We start from the raw sequence: 17467 nt of genomic DNA on the forward strand, positions 1-17467 counted from the left end.
CATCTAATTCTTTATGGATTAGGTGAAAGTACAAAACATTCTCGTATCTACACTTCTTGAAGACAGGTGTATAGCAATTGTTAAGGGAAAAAAACCTTAATTTCAACATAAAAATTTAAAAGACACTTCATTTTATCGCAACCCTCACCTCGGTAATTGTTCCGTATCACGTATCCAAGTTTATCCCTTAATCCTGCTGGCATGATCATGTATGATTTATCCGGTGGCACATGATGCTTGCTGTTTTAATTAATGTTAAAACAGCAAGAATCATTACCACAGGATCATGCCATTAGTATCAAGGGATAGACTTGAATACGCAATACAAAATGTTTACCCACACCTCCCTCTCGACCTAAAAATAAAATTCATACAAAACATTTAGACTAATTAAAGTACATAAGTAGCAAGTTTGAGCAGAATTTGAGACTCATTGACATTTAGAACAGTACCTAGGTATTAATGTATTGTGTGCTTGTCCTCAATGTGCGACTACACACTACCTAAACAGAGGAAATTCTGTAGGGCATGAAAACAAAATGCTCATCACTATTTTAATTACACAAAACTTTTATTTTGTTACGTTTTAATAATTTACACATACCTAGTTTCGTCAAGCGGAAACTTAAAGTAAAGTTAATTATTATTATCTCTTCTCTTGTTGTAGCAGTAGTTAACACAACACGTAGATGAATCAGGCATGTTTCATAACAGTGATTTATAAAGCAGTTCATGAAATCATTGATATTATTTTACGAGATTACTATTTCAACATGATTGAAAAAAATTTCCTTAGAAATTTTTTATTAAACCTAATATCGCTTAATTCAACGCCGACGCCATTAATTATGGTGATGATGGATAAACAAGTGGTTCAACGTGCCAACGAAAACTCGTTTATTTTCTTTTAAGTAAATATATTATTTTCATTTCAACAATATCAATTTATGCCATAAATTTGATAAAATGTTAAAACAAATGTAATAATTATTTAATCAACGTGGTATTTTGATTATAATTTTTGTGCTCAGATGTTGGATAAAGCTGTATAGCAACTAGAAAAATGTGATTGCTATAACCTATGAAGTGTCCCCCCCCTGCGTATAGTTACAAATCACGTTTTTGTTATGGGTTTCTTTTTTTTTACGTTGAATAAAATGGTTTTATTGCATCACTCATTAATTTAAATTATTTGGCGTGCTCTCGCAAAGTCTACTTTTTATTTTTTAAATAAACGTACTTTCCATTAATAGGTTTTGTTTTTATGGATTACTTTACATATGTTTTTTTTTGTATAATAGTAGCACCCACGGTCTCACTCCTAATTTTCAAACTTGATTTTAGAATAAAATGTGCGATGCATAAGTGATAAAAAAGGTAAATTTGTTATTTTTTTTGTACAACTTCCTTATGCTGTGATATTTTTATTAATATTTTTATCCTTGAAAGTCAAACATGCTAAATAAGGTAAAATGTGATACTTTTTATGGTCTTCCCTTTATTTTCACTTTCCCGCTTTTTTAATATTTTTTTTTCAATTTTTCTTTTTATAGTCTCAAATTCGATTCGAAAAAAATTCAAAACTCGTGAATTTTTTTGAAATTCGATTCGAACTGAAAAATCACAATTCGCAGATGTCTAATATTAATGTCCACAAATTTTCAGAAAAACTAAAAAGCATTCATTGACAAAAAAAATATACTATCTTCAAACTATTAAAACCTAAAGTGATCAAGAATTTTAGGTTTCATAAAATGCAAGTTTCCCATGGGATTGAACTAATTGTACTGATTACTAGTCAAGAAAACCCACAATTCCTATTCTTGCTAAGAAGTTGGGTTTATATTTCCCCATGTAAAGTTTCTTTACTTTTTATTAATTTTTTTTTTTTTTAACTTATATGTAAAGTAAAGAGAGGGCAAACAGAAATAAGATTTTGGAAAAAATGGCCTCCTTGCTATTTGATGACTTGTCCTACTCTTTCTAATGCTATTATTTACTTTTATGTCCTACCCTTTCTAATGCTATTATTTAATTTTAATAGTGATTTGTGATACACTAAAAAAATTAATTTTATGATGTTTTATAATCAAATCTTAATTTCCCCCACTCCCCTCCCCATGGTGGATGAAGGGGGGGGGGGGGGGGGGGAGGACACATTTTATACTATTAGGGCAAATCTCGGCAGTGCAGAACTTTGCCCCACCAGGTGCAGCAAATCTCCGCAAAACCATGTTTGCACAAAAAAAATCCCCTAATCTTTAGATTCCATACCGAAAACTAATAAAATCACATGACTGCTTTCCACAAAAAATTCAGGAACTCAAAATCACAGACAATTATCCCCACCTACTCTATGTGTGGAGATGCTGACAAGTATTTTTTTACATTTAGTTTTCTAAATGCTGGTGGCATTGAATTCAATTGAAAAAAACAACAAAAATTTTCTTCGTGATTTACAATCGTACTTCTCTTTACATTATTATTTTTAAACTGTGTTCCCTTAGAGTTTAGACTGAATAATTTTGTTGCACATTAGGAATTCTACAAGCAGTTTGTCTAATGAAATTTCTGACACATCACCTACTAAAAAAAGTAGGTGCTGTTCCCCATTGTTGAAAATCCTCAAAAAACTTCTCTCAACGGAAAACAATTCGGCTATTCTTTTCATTTCACATTTTTCACTAAATAATAAAAACCTATACAATAATTTTACTAACCCTGATTAGCGAACCAAGAGCAGGTTTTCCTGCAACTAAGTTTATAAAATGGCAAATAAACCCAATCAAAAAAAGTCCAATTTGTTTCTCTTTTAATAAAGCTACAACACCATTTTTATAGCCTATCCATAAATGTGAACTGTCTGAACACAATGGTATCAGTTTTTAATGTTATATTATTTAACTTAAATTCAGAAAACCTGCCTTTTTTTTCTTCATAAAAATTCCAAAAAAATGGGAAAAGTTGGCAGATATGAATTTCTGTTCTCTTTTGCCTCTGTGCACAGTTGTTGTGTCGCTGCCCCAACAATGTTTTACCACAGCAGGTTTATACGACACAGGATAGAAGTGGATGGATTTTGAGGTGACAGTGATCAGCCCGCTGTCAGCCATAGCTATGAATATTAGAGGCAATGCAGCTGGCGTGAGGTGTCGCTCACGACCACTCACCTATGCAGTTGCCGACCCAGGGACAGTGGTGGTCGAAGCGGGCCACGCAGCGGTTGCACACGGAGCAGTGCTTGGACCTGATTGGCCGCCTCACGAGACACGAGCTGCAGAACCACTGGGGCTCGAAGCCGCCACGCTCCGCCAGCTCGATGATGGTCTGCAAGCAGCGAGGCGCGGAGGTGCCAGGGACGCGACGGCGCGGGGAGGCGGGGGAGAGGCGAGGGGCAAGGGGCACGCACCCTGTACTTCTGCTCCTGCGTGGCGGTCAGCACGCCCGGATCGCCCCGCCACGCACGCACGAAGTTGTACCACAGCAGCAGGGAGCAGGCGACGAAGGCCCCCGTCAGCCACAGGTCCACATGCGGCATGATCCACACGAACCACGTCACGTACATCCAGAACTGCACACACGTTCCCGCCTCGTCACATCTCCCTGAAGTTGGTCACACTCACATACCAACAATGAGTAGCAACATCTCTATTGCACCTTGGCTGAAAGTGTTACACGAAGCAGAAACAAACAGTTTGCTAATGGGTACTTTTGAACTGTAATGATACATGAAATCATAAAAAAAAAAGCAGATCATGCTATTTCAACATGAGGATGCACTCAAGTGTTAATTACAATAAGCAAGAATATGACAGACAAGCAAACTCAAACGCATTGTCAAACATATCACAGTTTCTGTTCACATTACTCCTGCCTGACTGCAACATGGTACATGGTAACTTTGCAAACCTCTGCCCTCCCCCACTTTATAAGTATTTTTAACATGTTTCATGTTATGTAATGTTTTTATGAAATTACAGTAAAGCAACTGATTATATACTTCAAGGTAATTTGGTCATAATGTCCTAGTTTAATAGTGTATATTTAATTTGTAAATGTTTTGAATTGTTCTCAAAGATTTTGATAGTTTTATTTATTTATTTATTTATTTAAAATTGTGACATGCCCATCGTGTCATTATAACTAGATGGTGGGAACGAAAATAAACAAGACAAACACAAGTTTATCACCGCAAACATATGGACTACCACCCCCATCTGCACCATAGCATGTAAGAACAGTACATGGCCAACACACAAAGGCAAGAGTACCATAGATTAGCGGTGACAACACATACAATCAACACAAAAACAACCACATCAAATACAATAATACCAAAAACATTATTAATTACAACCAACACAAAATAATAAAAAAGAGAACAAATCTCTATTATAACTATTTACTAAGTTATTAACTAAGGCATTTACTAGATTGCAAAAATACAAATTTCAATTAATTAATTCAATAGAATTACAAATCTAATTTATTGTAATTAGAAATCAGTCTATAGAAAAGGAAACTTTTGTTATTAATTGTGCATAAAGTAGGTCTTAAATGAATATTGAATTGTGGTACTCTCAAGCCAGAATTTTCAAGGATAAACTTACATGGAATTTTAGGGTTGTAGCAATTTAAAAAAAAAGAGTGTGTCATTTTAGTCTCTACGAACTGAAAGAGGTGTAAGGATACAATAAAAAAATTGCTTTAGATTAATTAATTCTATTATTTTATTTTGAATGCTTTCAATTCTATTGCTATTAGTCAACTTGATGTTCTTCCAAATGATAGAGCAATATTCTAGTTTATATCTAATTAAAGTAAAATAGAGGGAAAGAATTAGTAGCATAAAAAGTGATATATTTTATAAGGGCCAAAGTTCTTCAGGTACTAGAATATAGATAGTTAACATGCTTATGAAAAAATAATCGGAGTCTAGGAAGATTTCATGATCTTTTAATAATGTAGTTCTGACTATTTAAAAGTTCAACCAATTATAGTGAGACTTAACTGGGTAATATTTCCTCGTAAAGGATATTATCTTAGTTTTATCCTTAAGTCTAACTAAATTGTGTATGCACCAATTATTGATTTTATTAATATAATGTTGTAATAATAAGCAGTCGTTAGGAGTACTAATTTTCCTGTAAATTTTCAAATCGTCTACAAAAACGACTCTGGTGGAGTAGTTTAAGACACTGGATATTAAAAAGATATTAAAAAGAAGAGGGTATAAAGTGCTACCCTAAAGAATTTCACAAGTAGCATTGTAAAGAGAGTAATTATAATTAACAGAAAAAAAAATTATATTTATAAAATAACTGGAAAATCAATTTATATAGTTAGCACATAAGCCAAACTTAGATAGATTTTCGAGTAATAAAGAGTGGTTAACAGTGTCAAAAGCTTTGGCCAAATCGAAATAGCAGGCCTCTACCTGTCCTCTATTAAATACTTAGTTATATATGGAATTGAGAAATGAAAATAAAGTTAGTAGCTGTAGAAATTCCTCTTCGGAAGCTATTCTGACTACTAGATAATCTATTACTAAAATGAAAAATTTAGAAATTTGGACATAATTTTTTCAAAAATTTTGGAAAAATCATTAAGTAGAGATATTGGATGATAATTGGAAACATTAAATTTTGAACCGTTTTTATGGATAGATGTTACCTTGGCTATTTTCCATTTATTGGGAAACACTTGTGATTTTAAACTGTTGTAGTAATGGTGCTAACAAATGGTAGAAATCTTTCAAAATGAAGTTCGGAATGCCATCAAGTCCTGTTGATCTTGATGTTTTTAAGACCTTAATTTCCTAAAGGACATGACTTTCAGAAATGGTTGGTACAGGTATACAATCGAGGCCCATATCAGTATAAGGAATCAGAGAGTTACAAGTGGAAGACAAATGGACACTAGAAAATTATTTAGCAAAAACATTAGACAACACAGAAGAATCACTACACATAACATCATTGATTTTTAAAGAGTATTGACCATAATAACTATCCTTCATTAATTTTACGTACAGTAGAATCCCGCCGATGCGACCCCCCTCTGATGCGTCCATTCCATTTATACGACCGTTTTTTGAGAAACCGTAAAAAATTTGAGCAGAGAAAGTCGAAAATTTGAGTAAAATCGGCTGAAAAACAAGTCTGTTACACTTTGTTGGGTGCTATGTGTTCACGTTTATCTTGGCGAGAGCTGTACTGTAAGCAGGCAGGCATACAAAAGACGGCTAAAACTAGATACCACCCCTCTAGACTGGCCACGCGGCAGTGTCTAGCCGAGCTCGGCGCCTCCACTATCGCACGAAAAGCCGTCTTAGCTGTCATGTTATCTTACCCGCCCGCACGAAAAGCCGCTGTGGTAACTTCTGCGAGAGCGTAAGAAACTCGTCCGGCCAGGTGTCATACGTGACATGACGCTTACCTCTCCCATCCCCTGCTAATTCTTCAAGGCTCATCCCTCCCAGAGCCACAAACCATGTAAACCCCCCACCCACCCCTTTTCCAACTAACATTTCAACACATTCCCTCCCTTATTACCGTATTTACTGTACTTACTCGCATAATGTCCGCAGTAATTTGGCTACTTTTTTGACAAAAAAAAATGGGGTGCGGACATTATGAGGTGAAGTCCGAAAAAAAAAATTTTTTCCTCAAAATTTTACATGTTTTGTGTAGAGTAAAAAAATTGTTCTCTCATAATTAGTTTACTAGTACACTGACTTTACGTATGCTTACGGTTCCGCGGATTGCATAAGTAAAATCGCTGCTTCGTAAAATTGGCAGCCTTCCCTCGGCCCAGTTGACAAATATTAACGGCGGCACACTACTTCGCAGAGCGCTGGTGACTGGCGACCCTCCGCAGCGGACGTGAGAAATGTGACAGGTGTCGAGATAATTGGGTGCCGGCGATTAGTGGAAGACGCCATTCATTTTTTTTTTTCTCTCACTCGCGTGTGCGCTCTTACGTTTAGCGTTTAGAAGCCGCAGCCAGCCTACACAAAATAAAAGTTTTGCGTGAAAGATATTTTTTAATCTTTCGTTGAGATGGCCACTAACGGCACGGGGCAGATGTCTAATGTCTGCATTAGCCGGCGCCGGCGCCGGCGAGCCTCCCTCCCTGTCCCTTGCCCACTGTGTGTATAAAAAAAGTTACCGGCAGACATCTGTGCATGCGAGTCCCCTCCTGCCCTGCTTGACTGTACCCGGGGGGGGGGGGGGGGGGGAAGGAGTGCAGAGCGTGGAAAAGGCTGAGCAGGAATTTTTAACAAAAACAAAGCAGAGCCTTGTCTTCCTGACATGTAAGAATTTATGTATGTCCATTATTCTGTTACAGCTGACGTTTTCTTTACGTTGCGATTCCATTTCAAGTATTTAAAAATAAATGTGCGGACATTATGCCATGGCGGATATTATGCAATTAAATACGGTACAACCTTCAGCGTGAGAAACTGTCAGCATCCTCCTACCCTCCCACACCGCGTGCGACAAAAGCCAGGTTGTACCTATAGTCCATTCTCTGTAAAATAAATATTTTTATGGGCTTATACGACTGTCCTTCGCCATTAATAAATAATTTATAAGTTTAAGTTATTATGATACAATTTGTTTATTAGTCACACAGCAGTTTCTGCTGAAAAATCACTAATACCTCAAATTTTTTGAATAGAAAAATTTAGCAGGGCCGTAAATATATTTATTTTACTGCAAAGTTACTTTTCCATCTGCATTCCAACGTGTTTTTTTTTTTTTACGCTGCGAAGGGACGGGGAGGGGGGGGGGGGAAGATAATTGCTTGAGCTGTCAAAATAAACATCACTGACTCCAAAAACATGTCACAGCATTTCAAGATAGCATTGTTCTTATATATTTTGTTTATAGCCGAATGTTTTCTACCTGATCCACACAAGTTACTTCGCCATGTTTTGAACGAAAATAATAACCAGCCGGCTAACATAGCCAAACTCGTGTGACGCAAATTCACTTTATATTTGGGTGGAGGGGGGGGGGGGGGGGGGGAGGTGTTAAAATTGGCCCGAATTCTCTATTGCGACCATTCCGTTTATAAGTCCGTTTTTCCGGAAACCGTGAGGGGTCGCATCAGCGGGATTCTACTGTAGTACCAAAATTTTTTGGGATAACTCTTTAATGTCATTATTAGTTACTCTTGACCAATTAATTATATCCTGTTTTATATGGATTTTCACTTGTTTCCAGTGATGAGAAAAATAATTATAATAAAAAGTTATTATTCCTCTTGTACAGATTGCGAGAGTGTTTTCTGGATTTTAAAGAACTGATTAATTCTTTGAAAAACCACACAGGATATTTAATAGTTGGTCAACAAGTTAATTCACATCAGAAGGTTTATAGAAATTCGTTCAATCATGATTTTTAATAGAATTATAAAGACCAAGATGATTACCATCTTTGTAATTTTTTAAAACAGAGGATAAGTTAATATTAAGTGATGACGTGTTAATTGAAGAAAACTTTTGAACAGTGGATGAAATACATCTTTGATAAGAACATCTTCAGCATTGGTCACTCACAATGCATTGGTGTATATTAGTTAGACAAAGATCTAATAAATTTTTTGGACGTTGGGTTTTGTTACATTGATAAAGGTCTAGGCTTGAGACAAAATTAAGTAAATGATTAGCCTTGGATTTAGAGCGACAGTTCAGGAAACTAGTATTGGATTTGTTTAGCCAATCAATATTAAGAAAATTAAAGTCAACAAGAATTAATAATTTATCTTGAATGGATATTATTTTCTCTTCAAATGACTCAAAATAAGCTTGTAATGTGTTTTGAACAGTATCAGAGAGTAGATAGTTGTAACCTAACGATAGATTACTGTTGTTCAAAATTTTAATTTTTAACCAAACACTTTCAATTTCATGGAAATCATGATTTTCAATGGGATGAACAGAAATAAACTTGTGTTTTTTAATTGCAATCAACACACCACTACCTCTTTCTTCTAAGTAAGTTGCTCATTTCTGTCATTTCTAAAGATCAAATTTTTTTCTCTAAAGTAATGGGAATTTATACTATATTCATTGAATGTCATAATTTGAGTTAACCACATTACAAAAAAATTCATTTGATTTTGTTATTAGTCATCTGATGTTTTGATAGCCAATTACCCACTCTTTAGATATTGCCTGCACTAAAAGTCTATTGCAATGCTCCTCCAAGCACCTGGGACGAACTAGAAGCTACCGAGTTAGTAGTTGGCTGTAGAACTATGTATTGAGTTTTGATGGATCATCTGAGTAAAGCTTGTAATTTGGTCTGGGTGAAGTTTTCCATAATAAGGGCTTATTAAGCATCCACTAGGCTAGAAGACGATGTTGATTCTTTCAAAATCTTCTTCTAGTACAGACATGGAATAAGATGTATGTGTCATGTTTTGTTTGAAGTTTTGTAACTTTCACTTGAGACATGTTAAGTTACTAGTTGGAAATGTAGCATGTGATTTCATTCTCATTAACCGTAGGGTCAAACCTGGTAACAAACAGGCCTTTCGTCCTTTTATAGATTGGTTTTGAGATAGTTTTTAACGTAGAATTATTTCCAATACGAACTTTCAATGGTGTTTTCTTTCGGTTCAGATAGCGTTTGGACCTGCATTCTCGTTGGAACTAGATTTACGTCCATGTTGCATTACGGTGAATCCTTCGCTGTCAACAGGATGAGAGTTGCACAAGGTTATGCCTTCCAGTGGAACACGCTGAGTTGTAACTGGGTCAGGCGGCGGGTGGTTGCCAGGCTTACCCGGTGGTTCAACAATGTCAGGTCTCATGTTGGTAGAAACCTCTTTAAGTGCTAAGGATAAATCACTATCACTCATGGAATTTAAGAGTTGCTTAATTTTAAACAGCTCATGCTTTATCTCAGATGTTTCAGATCTAGTATCAATCAATAAGGTTTTCAAGATCAAATTTTCATCCTTCAAATATTTAATTTTACTAAAAAGAGATATTTAACTAAGTTTATTAGTTCATCATTATTATGTGATTTTGACTTTGGTGCAACTTGTGGAGTTTTATCCATGTTACCTGTATTTTGAGTTAAAACAGAAGAATCATCATTCGGGGCACTGGAAACCCCACAAAATCTTGAAATCAAGCAGGGAAGAGTTAACTGTGAAAGATACAATATCCCGTAAGGCAGATGACAAACCTATAAATAGTAAAACAGAGAGTGTACGTTTTAGAATTGGTTTGCTGAGAATTCCATCCAGTAGGCATGCAGTTCAGAAATGTGCATAAAAATACTCATTGAGGTATTCTATTACCATGCAAGGTCATGTTTTTTTGGTTTGGTCAGTTGGGTCAGGCAAAATATTACCATTTTTAGGGAAGGTTTTCACGTGGTCCAACCATTCTGTTGCTACATGCTACCTTGAACAATCATGTCTTGTGTTGACTCACATAAAAAAGGTGTGATTCAATGTATTTATAAACATAAGACAATATAAACTGACCTTCAACTCTATTATATAGTTTAAAGTAAACTAGTGTAAGAGAAATTAATATTGGAATTATTATGAGGTGTGGCCTCGGTAGTTATAAACATACCACTTCCAGAGTTCACAGGAGAGGCACACGATGACTCAGTAGTGTTCCTATGCCGAGTGCCAGGAGTGGATCGACTGAGTAGGTGGCTGCTTGGAGGGATCAGACTGGGCCAGGGGTGCGGTGAGTTACAGGAAGCTCTCGCCAAAAACCAGGACCAGTTGTCATGCACCAGTGAAGAGCCCAGCTGTATGGGCAGGCACATGAGCCTGTTGAAATGTTCATTTTAAAAAAGCTACAGCTATTTTGTAAGCTGTTGTGCCACTTTTAGGTAATTTATGGCACTTTATTTTGATTTTTTTTTATATTTAAGTTACTATTTTAGATTTATTTAAGGGAATTTTATTTTAAGTAATTTATATATTTTTCTCAAGCCTTACGGGTCGGCATCTTCAGCATCCTGTCTCCAAGCGGCAGTGTTTTTGTTTTGTTTTTTTAGTGCTGTCCACAGCATTTCCTGTCTCCCGTGTAAAAGCGCATCACGCCACTCTAACACCCTCCCCCCACCATCCTTCCAGCACGGAGCTTAGCTCGCGCAAAAACCTTTTCCGTGCCCCGCGCCTGAATCCTTTTCGCAACTCGGCAGCTCCTGGCCTGCCCCCTTTTACCCTTCCCCGGACTACTTCTTGTGAAGTTATATGTCTTCCCCCCTTTGGCCCTAATACTTCCATGTTTGACCTGCCTTGACCCTCTCACACTACTTTCGGCTCCCAGCGCAATGATACACTATGTTTCCTGCGTCCCTCGGCCACCGCTGTGACTCTACAGAGTGAATCCTTCGCGCCAGTGTTTGAGTTCTCTTGTTGTACAAGTGCGAGTGCCGGATGTGAATTAAGATGTCATTACAGGATGGGATAGTTTCCAAAATTTATTTATTATAATTATGTAGTTATTTTTCCGGCATCTTTCATCTTTTTTTTTTTAATCTTCAAGTGTGTAAAACCACACTTCTTAAATTGAACACTAACATGTTCCAAATTCATCTCATCATGTCTTGACGGTATGTTTTCAACCCACATAATCGGTAAGTGGAACTTCAAGTTTCTTAACATCTATATAGCACCCCTTTTGTGATGTTCCGATCTTGCGTCAGTTTTTGTGCCTTTTACATTTGATGTTAATATGCTGCATTACTTTTGTTGTGCAGTGGGTTTACGATTTTTACAAGTTTCAAGATGTTCACGATTTTCAAGATTTTAAACTCTTTTCTACTGCATTCCTGAGGAAGTCCTCTCAATGTGCATCTTCCGGGACATCTCTGAGCTCCTGTGTTAAGGGATGCACATACTTATTTTTTTATTAAAATATCAGAGAAGCACTGAATATTCAATACTCATAACTATTTAAAATCCATAATTTACTATAATACAATTATCTTACTTTGATTAAGTACATTTTGTATAAAGGGCCCTTTCTTTCTATTCATTGCTTGATAATGTTAATAATTCAATGTAGTATTAAAATGCTTATAAAATACCCCAAAATAAAAGACCAGAAAAATAGGTAGTGAAACATATAAAGTTGTTTTTAATTTCTATTTATTTATCTGCAAACCCTTGGTCTTTATAAATACTCAGATTCACTAAGTAGTTAGTAACATCTCTCTCAACATCTATAGATTTGCATTTCTTAATTTATTCTTATTTATCACGGTGTTACAGACAATACTCTGTACTTTATGTACCTATACTTATTACATTTAAAATGTATGTAATACTTTAGTATAATAACATAGTACAGTAAATACAAATGATCCGACAAGTTTCGAATGTTCATAGGTTATAGTGTTTTTGTTAACCTTCCATGTCATCAACAGAGGTTATGTGGAACTCTATAATCAAAATTTAAAAAACAAGTCACACTGTTTCCGACAAAGCACTCAGAGGGCATCATCGAACTTATGCTTCCCAACATACGGGCTCATATGAGACGTGCATCACTCCAGGACATAGTATAATTGTGCAGTATGCAGTCGCAGTGGAAGGCAACCTGCATGCCTTCAGTTTAGGCTTTTCACTCCCGATGGGGCTTCCGGTAACAAATACAGTTCCAGGGAATATGGCGTTATCCACTGCCATGATAACCTACAAGCCCCTACCAGCTCGTTACCATCATGAAGAGGTTCTGCCCCAGATTTCCAACTCTGGAGTCCTGGCCACCGGGAGTCAGCTGATGAGGGCATCCAGAGCGACGTTAAGGAGTGGAATCCAACCGAGAGCAGCGAGGCAACCTTATAATATATTCCTGCAGATTTTGCCCGCGCGAGCAGTTCCAATGGCATGAGGAGTGCCCGAGAAAATGATCTTATCTGCATCCCAGTGGTGGTGAATGGTCACCACGTGTCTGCACTGGCAGACTCGTTTGTGTCAACCGACCTAGTTGAAGATTCTAATATGACAAAAAAAGATTGTACTCTGCGTCTCGCAACACGAGGTGGAGAGGGATGGGACACACAGAGGGAACAACAATCATACAGGTGGAGGTACGAGATGTTCAGATGTCAAGACTGTGTTATGTTTGGAAAAACCATGGTTGCACGATCAGGATGTAATCACGCAGGCACGATAAAGTTGCTTCCATTTAGGCACCCAGGGATGCTGGACTGTGTGCACTGGGCCTTCACGACATTACTTCACATGCAGAGGTGGTTCGGGATTCAACTCAGCTCTTCCAGCCCTCTGCAGACATTTTAAAGGCAGTAAAGAAAAACAACAGTGGTCAAAACAGGCATAAGTAACACAATTTATACAGAGAACGTATAGTCTTTTAACTACGCTGTTCCTGCCCTCTGCCTGGTGTGAGGATACGGCAATGGTTCTTGGTGTTGGCGAGAAGAGGTACAAAACAACAACCCAGCACGTCGTATGGACATTTGTCAATTAAATTAAAACGGTTAGAGATACAAAAATATTTGTAGGTACCATTTTGTTTGCAAATAGATTTCAAGCAATTTTTATCTCATGCATTTTGCTATACAATGCACTGCTTTATGTTAGATGGGAAAGACATGAAAATGTAACATTAGTTTCTTTGGTAAAAATTCATGAAAAAGATGAAAAAAATTAGAAAATCATATTTTAACTTCAAAACATCTTAATTGTGTTATTTTTAGAGTTTATTGTGATCAGGATTTTTTCATGACCCTACATTTATGAATTATATGGTACAAAATGTATTGCGTCATTCTGAGAATGTCTGAACAAGTAGATGACAGCTAGTTTTAACTCCTCCTTAAACATGGTTCGTACTCTCTTAGGTCATTAAAAAATAAGGACTTTTAAGGACTTCTAAGGACTTGGTTATAGTTTTTTTAAGGACCTTTTAGCATTGATCTACAAGTTTTAAAACAAGAATATTCTGCACGTTGGCAAAAAATGTATTAATATAACAAAGAAATCAAGTGGTGTAAGTACTAATTATACATAGTCATGCAGTTTAAAATAGGCCTAAACAAACGCCTTGAACTTACCAATTTAAAAATACTTTGCGAACACAAACTTTCTTATATGTTGATCGACTTGATAGTAAAAAAATTATAATACAACATTTACACATTTAACAGTTTTCACCAAAGTGTTCGTAGCTCCATGATAAGACGGCACTAGTGTGAATCAATAGTCAAGTACTTTATATGAAATTAGTTTGAAACCAGGTCTATTTAGTCAGATTTTGCAAGTCACTAATTTTAGTTTTGAGATCACTCAGCTCCTGCTTCTTTACAGAGATTTCTTTCCTAACAGCATTGCACTTGATAAACAGTTCAATATTTCTGGAAGTTTCTGCTTTTTGTGAAAGATTATTAACTGATGTTTCAGATGTGTCAATTTCCTTCTCCAAAAGAACCCTCCTCTTTTTCAAAACTTCAATTTCATCAAACATTTCCTTTGTCTTCTCCTGTGCACTGGCAGCAATTTTCTTGGCACGTTCCTCCTCCAAATGCTGCATATATTTCATTCGGGCAGATGATGCAGATGCCCTCAATTCTTTGGTAATAGGTATGTCATGTATGGTACCACAGTAAGTGATGTAGTCATGTACAGTGCGGCGGGCTACATAAGACGATTCCTTCAGATTTTCAACTTCTAAGGCTTTGTTGATGGAAAATCCTCTTTCCACTGATACTTGTCCATGTGAGAGAATTAGCAACATTTTAATGACATTCCATACCTTTCCATATGCTGTTCTTAAAAAATAGCCACTAAGGAAGCTGTCAAGACCTTCATTCCTATCATAGTTCAGGAACTCTGATGATGATGGTCAAACAACATTCTCTAGGAAGTCATTGAACTGTATTAAAATATCATCACAATCCTCTGCTGCAATCGCTTTCTTTTGTACAAAATATGTAAGAACACACTTCATTTTACGGCTACAGCTAGCAGAATCTCTTGCCATTTGCGATGGATCAATACAGGCTGCATTCTTCACAAGTGAATAATTTACAGGACACTTAGCCATCAAACTCTCCAACATAGTCAAAACAAACTTTTGGCACTCATACTTTAGAACCACTACTTGCTTTTCAGTTACCTGTTGTTTAAAGAGTTTCTCTTTCAGAAGTTTATCTCCAACAAACCCTACACTAACATCACTTGCTGAAGCATGGAAACTTTTCCTTGAAAAATCAAACTTGCTCAATTTTTCAACACTAGAAATACGATCAAAATGAGCAGGTTTCAAGACTTTGTACAGTTGAACACACTTTTTTACAAGTTGAAGAACATCCTGTGCGAAGAAGGGTAACAATGGTTTGTCACTCTGGTATTTTTCCAAAAATGGCTTTAGAACTTTTGCCACGGAGAGAAAAAAATTGAGCTTCACAGTCATCAGGTTATCTTGTGTTGCTCCAGCGACAACACCGAAGGACTTGCATGTCACTTTTGAAAGTACACCTTTTTCAACTTTTCCCACATACTCTGTTACATCATTCCAAACTTCTAATGCCCGTTCAGCTGATGGAACATTTTCCAACCAGCGGCAGCTGCAAAATTTGACTGGCATTTTATGTGTTGTGGATAATTTTTCAAAGTCATCCCTTCGTGCTGGGGCATCTTTGAACAAAGAGTAAAGAGATGTCAGAACAGATGAAATACCCCACTCTGTTGCAGATTCGCCCTTTTTGAATGAATTATTCAAAGTGTGAAGCCCACAAGAACCAACATCAATGCACTCAAAATTAAACTCTTTTCTCATGTTTTCCTGCAACAGTTTGAAAAACTTCCAATTAACTGATGGTCCATCCATTGATACCTGAATCAATTTTGATAAATCAAGTTTCTCTGTACATTTGTAAAACGCCTTCAGTAAATCATCAGCTGTGGCATGACCAATGAAAGCTGAAGTAACATAACGTGTTCTCACTGAATTGTCAGTATGCCAGAATCTAATATGGATGTCCATTTGTTTTTGCTGGGTGCTTTTATTCAGTGTTTCGTCAAACAGCAAGACATAGTGACTAGTGTCCTGAAAAGATTTGAATAAAAGTGTCTGGAAATGGGGAGCCAAACCAAAATGACACAAATATGCCACTTTCTTTTCACCGCAAGAGAACTGTCGTGCGACTAGGAAACATTCTAGCAAAAAGTTGAGATGAATCCTCACAAGACTTGTACGAATAGTTATTACAAATACACTTTAAAGTCCACAAAATTTCTGCATCCAGAACGTCTTTCCCAGTGGTAAACAAATTCAAACTACCACTTGCTTCTGTAGCTGGCTTGCATACACCTGCAGCATTTGAGGTTGAAGAAGTTTGATTAGGTAAGTTCATGGGACTGAAAAACTCTTTTATCGCAACGGTCTTGGTTTTCTCTTCAACTAATGAAGAGTGCTTCGACCCTAATAAAAAAAAATTTCGTAAATACATAAGTTATTTTACATTTATAACAGACATATTAATACAACAAAAAACATTCAATACCAACTACATTGTTTTCAAATAAAATGTTAACCTTATTAATGTACTTCGTTATGCATTGGGTGAAAATAATCCCACCGCACACAAATCCAACAACTTCCAATACAATTCACAAATTCATATTTTCGTTTTTAATTATTTATACATGAAACAATTTAACTTATGTAGACATACAAAAATGAAAGACAACCAAAAAATTTTCATGAAAAACCTATAAAAATACACGCGTCTCACCTGCCATGTGTGCTTTCAAAGCCGATTCGCCCATATTCCCTATATCGAAAACTTTACAGCACAATCGGCATCTTGCCTTGTGCTTGTCTGGGTCACGGGAAAGCCACTTTTTGTACTGCTCTTTTTTGAGCCAAAGTATGTTAAAGACACACTTCCCCGGCATCACGGTCAAGATAAATTCACTAGCAGATAACCTTTCTCACAAGAAAAAACAATCACACCAAGTCAAAACAACGAAACTTCTGCATTTACGCGCCAAAACACTAACACAGCTACTACAGCGCGCTCTGTTCAGTAGTTATGAGCACTATAAGCCGGTAAACCGATAATTCCGGTATATTTTGTGCACTAACAAAAGTATTCTGGTACATCGTACGACATTTACTAAGCTATTCGGCCCAATATTTGTACCATAAAAACATAGTCATACTACCGTTACGTAACATCCAATGCGTAACAAAGGAAAAAGTAACTTCTAAAGTCAACACGACAAACGTAAAAAAGTAAGCACTTTTAAGGGCCCTTAAAAACAGTATTCAAAAATAAGGACTTTTTAAGGACTTCTAAGGACCGTACGAACCCTGTTAAATGTCTTTGTGTCTGCAATAAAGAAATAAAACTTCATAATCCCGTAATACAACATTTAAATCGGTAATAATTACTTGGCATCACTGCAATTATATGGGAATGGGTATAGAAGCAAGTAGCACAAGTTT

At 36.5% G+C, this 17467-nt stretch overlaps 2 protein-coding genes across 5 annotated transcripts in view; both read right to left on the reverse strand.

Moving 5' to 3' along the window:
* The window catches only part of LOC134531606 (palmitoyltransferase Hip14), a 203379-nt gene that overhangs the window by 93084 nt on the left and 92828 nt on the right, over nt 1-17467 (reverse strand). For all 4 annotated transcript variants that reach the window (XM_063367350.1, XM_063367349.1, XM_063367352.1 and 1 more), the window contains exons 8-9: nt 3410-3571; nt 3171-3327 (exon numbers count right to left, since the gene is read on the reverse strand). In XM_063367350.1, the coding sequence (XP_063223420.1) occupies nt 3171-3327; nt 3410-3571 (319 nt within the window). The remainder of the gene's footprint in view (nt 1-3170; nt 3328-3409; nt 3572-17467) is intronic.
* LOC134531607 (uncharacterized) lies at nt 11285-17444 on the reverse strand. Its single transcript, XM_063367353.1, has 2 exons — nt 16752-17444; nt 11285-16438 (listed from the first exon to the last, which is right to left on the reverse strand). Exon 2 carries the CDS (start codon nt 15998-16000, stop codon nt 14858-14860), a length of 1143 nt encoding a protein of 380 aa, XP_063223423.1. The 5' UTR covers nt 16001-16438; nt 16752-17444; the 3' UTR covers nt 11285-14857.

Source organism: Bacillus rossius, chromosome 5, assembly GCF_032445375.1.
Source record: "Bacillus rossius redtenbacheri isolate Brsri chromosome 5, Brsri_v3, whole genome shotgun sequence".
Lineage (NCBI taxonomy): Eukaryota > Metazoa > Arthropoda > Insecta > Phasmatodea > Bacillidae > Bacillus > Bacillus rossius.

Excerpts from the sequence above, each read along its gene's own strand:
- LOC134531607 (XM_063367353.1), bottom strand. The coding sequence starts at position 16,000 with ATGGACATCCATATTAGATTCTGGCATACTGACAATTCAGTGAGAACA.